Source organism: Megalobrama amblycephala, linkage group LG7, assembly GCF_018812025.1.
Source record: "Megalobrama amblycephala isolate DHTTF-2021 linkage group LG7, ASM1881202v1, whole genome shotgun sequence".
Lineage (NCBI taxonomy): Eukaryota > Metazoa > Chordata > Actinopteri > Cypriniformes > Xenocyprididae > Megalobrama > Megalobrama amblycephala.
This window is the reverse complement of record NC_063050.1, coordinates 33429153-33436738: the sequence shown is the minus strand read 5'-3', so window position 1 is coordinate 33436738 and position 7586 is coordinate 33429153. Positions and strand designations below refer to the sequence as shown.

Sequence of the window (7586 nt, the reverse complement as noted above, 5' to 3'; positions counted from 1 at the left end):
CCATTGGTCTCCTGTCATGTTTACTTCTAAGAGCATATGACTACACATATTTCATAACAGGTTTTCTCCACTCTAACATGGCCTGAGCAACAGGACAGTACGTCAGCCACTTGGATTCCATTTCTGATTTCTATAATTTGTCCAAAATACCGCTCCATGTCTATGTACTACATATTGAACATTAAACATGGTATAAAACATTCCATAAAAAAAAAAAAAAAAAAAAAAAACACGAGCCTTACCAGTCCTGACAAGTCATTTGTTACATTCATACTGAAAGTAAAAATCAACAATCACAGTCAATCAGAATATATTATGTTTAATATGCAAAACAAGTGCAGAAAGAACACAGTACCATAGTGAAACTGATGAATGTTTAATAGCACTTTTCTCTAGAACCATTTACCTCCCTAGGGTTTACATTTTAGTTACAAAGTAGCTACAATTCATTAACAAAGCAAATTAGAAAAAAATGTAAAAAGCCAGAACCTGTATTTAACCCCACAAGAGCATCGTTCTAAGAAAAAAAAAAGAATCAAAGTTGGCTTTAATTTACTAAATAAAGCCCAACAATCTCTGATCTCACCTCTTATGTAAAATCTTTGGTATAAAGAGCATCAGTTTTAAGATTAAAACCTTTTCAAGGTTTAGTTTGGCTAAATTGTTAAGACTGTAGTGCCAAGCAGTGGCTGTCTGTGGTACTGACCCATGTATAAATAATAGAATAAATCGAGCAATGCATTCCTGTTATTTATCTTTTGTGGTTCAAATAACCATTGGAACACATGAAAACATCTAGGGTGAAGTCTTAAAAGCTGCCTGAATCAGATTTACCACAAAGTCTGACATTGTAGAAACAGGGTCATGCAGCTGCCACCTATAACATATAGGAATAGTTATTGTAATGAGTTATATGCTGTTTGGGGCTCTGAAGAAATGGGATTGCTCAAAAAAAAAAGAAGTGAGAACATTTCTGCAAAACCATACTGCCGCTATTGGTCACTTGGAGTATGGCAAGGGCTCACTTTTGTGATGTTTTAAAGAGAAACCGTAAGTGGTTTATCGTAAAAACAAATTTGTGTTCATTTCTAAATACATCTATGCATAGCAGGAGTTTCCAGTGTTCATATAAATAAGTCAACATACAGACATAAAGGTAATACAAGTAGAGCCATTTAAACTGAGCGGGGGAGCCACCTCTCTAACAGACGTGATGGGTAGAACAATTTAATATAGTAGTTGTTTTAATGACATCGTAAAAACTCATTTTGTTAAGTGCTGGATTCAGTTAGGAATCGCACGGATTCTTATGGATTCTCCCTTGCATAAAGTCCTGACAGGTCTTTCGTTTAATTGTGCCTTTGATAGAATTAAACTTTTAAAGCAGACAAATAGGACCTGTTCATCCTTGAAAGTGAATCCAAAATATCAAATATACAAACATGATACAATATATGCATACAAATAATCTAAAATTTACAATACAGTAATCATGATAAATCATCTTTTAAATAAAATGTGTTTCATTGCACTTGTTAAAAAAATTAATATGATTTTTTAAAGGCAATATAATGATTCATTAAAAAAAAAAAAAAAAAAAAAAAAAAAAAAAGGTGTAAAAGGTATTGTGGAATATTTCTGAAATATACATGTAAAAGACCCTCACCAGTACATATATAATCAGGGCTTGACATTAACACCCGCCAACCTGCCAAATGTGGGTAGATTTCAGCAGTGGCTTGTAACGCAGTCACTCCTGCTAGCCACTTTGGCAGGTTGAATTTTATATATAATATATACATTTTTCAATTGTAGTCTTTTAAAAAGGCATCTGAAATAATAAACTAAGTGCAATGTAGTGTTGTCAAAAATATAGATTTTTTTTATACATATTGATACTGAATTATCTGAAATGCTTCCAAAACTCATTTTCTGCAAAATAGATACATGATACCAGCTGCGCTTTCTCACTCTCTCTTCTCTCCGACAGCGAGTTGACACATAAACCCGCCTCCCCTCACTCACTCGTCTCATTTGCTCTGGATGAATATTGTTGGTGTTACAAGGCTTGAATTTCGGTGTGGGATTATGCGTAATTTTACTGATTCCAGATCCAGATTTTGTGCTCACATCCAAAGAGCACACACATAAAGCCACTCCTCAGTACTATATTGAGTTCTTTTTCGCTGCTTATTGAGCTTAAACAGTCAAATGCACACAAAATAATGTCAAAATGCCATTTTGAGTGAAAATTGTGGCCAGTGAAAATGCTGAGTGGCTAGTAACTTTGAAAAACCACTAGCAACAGTGGCTGGTGAGCAAAAAAAATTAATGTCAAGCCCTGTATACAATGATGTCTTTGAAACTATGTATATATAGCATGTGCATGATATCAGTGACACTCATAGAGGCACACACATACACATGCACAATGTACAGAGAGGTGTTTGCATGTGCCGACAATTATATCCTCAGACATGCATGTATATACAAAGGCATACAAAATAAATAAATATGTGAGTAGAATGCTCTTGGTTCACGGTTTCCTTCAAAGCAGTATTTGGAACAGTCTTTGATTTACCCTATAACAGCATCTGCCTGGAGTATATCTTTTGTGTTTGTGAACATCACGGGGCAGTTTGAGTGTAGCTGGAGGGGCTTGTCAGAGCACAAGACTGTCCATCCTCCAAACTCTTTGGCTGGGGGACATAAACACTGTGGTTTATCTGAAATCTTAATGAGACCGAAGCGTGTCACTGGACTATCCCATTTTGCCTTGGGTCAACCCAAGCTCTGGCCCCAGTAGTACTGCACTACCAGATTAGAGTCGTTTGGGGTGGTGAGGCAGCTCTAGGTTTCTGCTATTGGCTTCGCTCCACCACCCCACTGAGGGCTAGATGGCCCCCTCACTGTGTCCTGTGTGGTTCGACTTGTTGTGGGCGACGCAGTTCTGTGTCTGGTTGAACAGAGCGGTGGTTTCATCGGTCACTCTGTCATGGAGCTCTGTCAAAGTCATTTCGATTTTGGTGTACTCGCTCTCTGAGGACTGTGGCGTCTTGTCAATACGTGATGCCATGACGGCATTCTGGTACTGCTGCCGTGTTACCTGACAAAACACACAGAAAAGGGGATTACATAAAAAAACAACTGAATCATCAAAATAAGGTGAATAAATTGTCCCGTTGCAACATCTTACATTGTGTTCTCCTAACCATGTATTTTTCCATGTTAATCAGAGTTTTTGTCTTAACAAGCTGTGACAATACGCGAAAGCATTTCTACTTTAGAAGCAGTTTCTATTTCTCCAACGTTGCAGCTGGAACAACAACATACAAATTTTGAAAATGACAATCTCAGGAACTGATTATGTGCTTTATTTAAAAGGGTCTATTGTGAGTTTAAATATAATCTTACATGACCGTTATAGCCATATTGAAGCAACAATGGATAGTTTACTTCAGATCTTGCAAATAAATTAAAGGATACAAAGATTTATTCAGACAAAGATTATATCATATTTGATACACAAATTTCTAAGGCCTCTAAATTATCAACACGATCAAAACTTTGTTAAAAAACCTGTCGCACACAGTCTTCTACATGCCTTCTGTTGTCTAATTGATAGTTTATACTTTTTAGCAAGTAAAAGGGCTGTTAGTATAATCGTAAAATGTCTCAGGTCATGCATGTAACCATGGTTCCCTGAGAAGTGGAACAAGACACTGCGTTCTCTAGAGGACACTTTGGGGAATGCCTCCAGAGTGACCGATGTCTGAAGCACGTTTAAACGCGACAATGTAATTGGCCGACAACAGTGCGTGACGGCACTACTGGTACAACTGTGAGTATAAATGGGCACCTATATTAAACTTAATCAATTTCTTTGTCTGAAGGAGATGTAGACAGGCAGGCCCGGTGCATGGCAAAGAGACACAGTGTTTCATTCCCCTTCTAAGGGAACCATGGTTACATGCTTAACCTGAGACATTCCCTTTCGAATGGGAAGTCACACTGCTTCCTCATGAGGACACTTTAGGGAACAAATGCCCACACCGCCATGCTGAGGAAATGACTGCCTAAATGGCTGTGACAAGCACAAAACAAGGATTTAGTCAGACTGAGTCAGATTCCTGTCCTTTCATAACCTAAGGGACCTGTCTACTTTAGAGACCCACTATCAGGGGGAGACCCTGGTGTAAACTCATGAAGGCACCATCTGCTTGTAAAACTCAGCCTGTGGGGAGACAGCCGCAGCTTCATGAATGCATAAGGAAGCTAGCCTACCCACTAAAGGGGAAGGCATGAACCTTATATATAGGGGGATCTAGTTTAACCCCCTAAACACAAGACTGCATTTCCCAGATTAGACAAGGCTAGAACCAGGGATGATAGACCCTAAAAATACCTATGAGGAAGGGTAACTATGCCCACTAGAGGAAACTAGAAACGGTTGCAATTAAAAGCTGTGCTATAGTCTCAGAGGTCTGCCTGAGCCGTAACAGAGTGTGGAGGTCCAAAGAAAAAAAGTTATCCCATTAACAGGGAGGGTACCCTCCACAATAACCTCTGTAGTCTGGGGATCAACTCGAGCTCTCTTGTAGGAGAAGAGGACCTACTTACAGACCCCAAGGAGGAGGCCCAAGCTTAGTAACCCATCTATGGGAGGCAGCTATGACCCTGTGAGTATGCTGGAGTTTGTATCCTAGGGAAACAGCCTATTAAAAAACCCACAAGGGTGGTAGTTCCCTCTGGATAATTGAAGGAGCCTCCCACTTAAGGGACCACACCTCTGGGGGAGGTAGCTAGGACTTAATTACCACAAGGGAGCTGCCTACTTATAAGACCACGATAAGGAGAGGCAGCTGCAACCTTGAACTTTAGCATACTATAAAAAGGGAGCCGCCTGCTAAAAACTTGGAGACAGATATCCAAGATAATTATAAGGAGGCTGGGTACTTTCTCATACATAAGCTCCCCTTACCTTGGAGATTGCGAGTGCTCAGAAGCTGTGACTAGGACCTTGCTTAGAACCCATAATGGGGAAGGTGCATTCATTCTACCAGCCTCAAGGTGGGCTTCCTGAAGCTTACACAAATTTGGGGAAGCCCATGCCATGGCAATACCTAAGGGAGCCTCCTACTTAAATCCGACACTAGGGGGAGGAGGCTACCACCTGTTGGTATTAAGGAACTTCCTACTTAAAAGGAACCCCCTCAGGGGTGAGGATACTCCATGAAAAACCTGTGAAAGAACTGCCTGCTTGAAAACTCCAACTTTGGGGGAGGCAGCTACCACTTCAAGACCTAAGAGAGCTGCCTGCTTAAGGGACCCACTATCAGGGGGAGGCAGCTTCCCCTTAGTACATTGCAATGATTTGTGAAGGGGCCGCCTGCTTAACATCTTGGGAGGCTGGCGCAACTTCACTAAACATAAGGGAACTGCCTATTTAAGGATCCCGTCATTAGGGTGATTACAATGCAATTCAGTATAATGCAATTCAGGGGAGCGGAGGCCTCTAACAGAATGACTCTCTAGCAATGCTCCGGTTTAAGTTCAGTAGCCAGGGAGGCTTACAGAGAGCCTAGCAACTTTGCCCCTTGCTGAGCTCATGGGATGGAGGCCTCAGCACTACGTCCTATGCCTGTCAAGGAGGCTACATAATCGAGCCAGTAGCTTGACACAATATTGGGCGGAGCTCAGGGGAGTGAAGGCCTCTAACAGACCTACTCTCTATAACAAGAGGAGGCCTAGCAAAGCTCTGGCTGAGCCCATGGGACGGAGGCCTCAGCACTCTGTCCTGCGCCTGTCAAGAGGCTACATAGAGCCAGCAGCTTGACACAATATTGGACGAAGCTCAGGGAAGTGCAGGCCTCTAACAGAACAACTCTCTATAGCGAGAGGAGGCCTAAAAACGCTTCAGTTTAAGTACAGTACAGTAGCCAAGGAGGCTCACAGAGAGCCTGATAACTTGGCACCACAACTAGCCTTCCTCGGAGGGGATAGGGGGCATATATCCTGCTCCCTATCTCAACTCTTATCCCTTAAGAGAGAGTCAAGCCTGGGTGGAACCAATTACTGTGAATGCATCACAAAAAGAATTCAACCTCGAGCACACTTTGTCAAACATCAGATTCTCTGAAAAGAATCATACGATCTGGATCAACATGCACATTCCCAAATTTCTATATATCCTAATTATTGTTAATATGTAATTCATTATTTCCAGGAGTTCATTGCTTCTACCTTCAATTAAACTGCTAACAGTGATTGTAAATTAAATTGCCAAAATTATTACATTATTAGCTAACTGCATTCTCTAAATTGTAATGTTGACATGCATTCTCTGTAAAGCTGCTTTGAAACGATATGTATCGTGAAAAGCGCTATACAAATAAATGTGAATTGAATTGAATACGAGAACAGACACAAATACATCGCTATGAGTGGCTTAAATTCCCTCAAGGGTTGAACATGCTCATGCAAACAACTCTTGTAGTCAGTCTCGTGAATGCGTGTCCTACATCCCTCAAGAATAGGGGCAGCGCAAAAGAAGCTTTCCATTGAGAAATCTTCACAAAACACTTGGCATATTTTCTTCATGATATTCACATTCACACGTACGCAAACAATAATATATGTGCCTGTTTATACACTGTGTGCAGAATTATTAGGCAAGTTGATTTTCTGATCATATTTTTCCAAGCACATTTTACCAATTCTAAACCACATTAACTCCCTCGGGTCGGCGGTCACGTCGGCGTGATCACCGCGTTTTTTTTCTAACTAGTGTGAAAGAGACTCAAAATACTCCGTCAATGTTGCACATACAATTAAGAGCTATACACCATTTTAATCTGTGGAATATCTTCTTTTATTTGTGTACACTCAGAGTAAAAACAAAATGTTGTGCTTTTTGTAAAATAAAGAAAACTAACATGATGCGTGATCTCTCGTCTCCCTCTGAACGAAGTCCAATCTGATTGTTCTCAGAAAATGAACTGTAACTTATGAATACTAATGACAAAATAAATGACACATATGTCTAAAGAAACGTTGAAATGTCAGGTTTTAAATCGTACAAGTCAAATCGAAAACAAACATTATGTGTTTATGTAATCTGTATGAAAAGAGAGCCATGTCAGAAGTCCTTGATTCAGCTCATTATCCACTAATGCGGCCACGCCCACGGAGCCAGCGCTATTCAGAGGCAAATTCAGAGGCAATACATGCATGCATCGTCTCAGTCGTGTATTTATTGTCTTGAAAAGTGTTTTGAATAGCCATAGTTAGCGATCTCTGACCTCTGTTAGTTCAGTTATTTCCTGGATTGCCTATTCTTCTTTAGCATTGGCATTTGTGGACTAAAAGTGCACAGAGCGCCCTCCGGCTGCAAGTATGAACTAAAAAACAGTATCCAGCGTTCATAGTGATAACAATAAATATTGATTAAATATTACTCCTCTGTATAGAAAATTGACATAAACATGAGAATCCATCAATATTTGTCCAAATGTGCATGCTTTTAAGCTAAAAGCCTATATGAAATGCCATACAGGTAACATAACTGTTCAGACACTTTGTATCAT

At 40.2% G+C, this 7586-nt stretch overlaps 1 protein-coding gene across 1 annotated transcript in view; it reads right to left on the bottom strand.

Moving 5' to 3' along the window:
- Positions 1-1592: 1592 nt before the first annotated feature.
- Positions 1593-7586, bottom strand: part of cnnm2b (cyclin and CBS domain divalent metal cation transport mediator 2b) — a 46216-nt gene continuing 40222 nt past the window's right edge. The window contains exon 7 of the mRNA XM_048197152.1: positions 1593-3106. Within this exon, the coding sequence (XP_048053109.1) occupies positions 2894-3106 (213 nt within the window). The 3' untranslated portion in view covers positions 1593-2893. The remainder of the gene's footprint in view (positions 3107-7586) is intronic.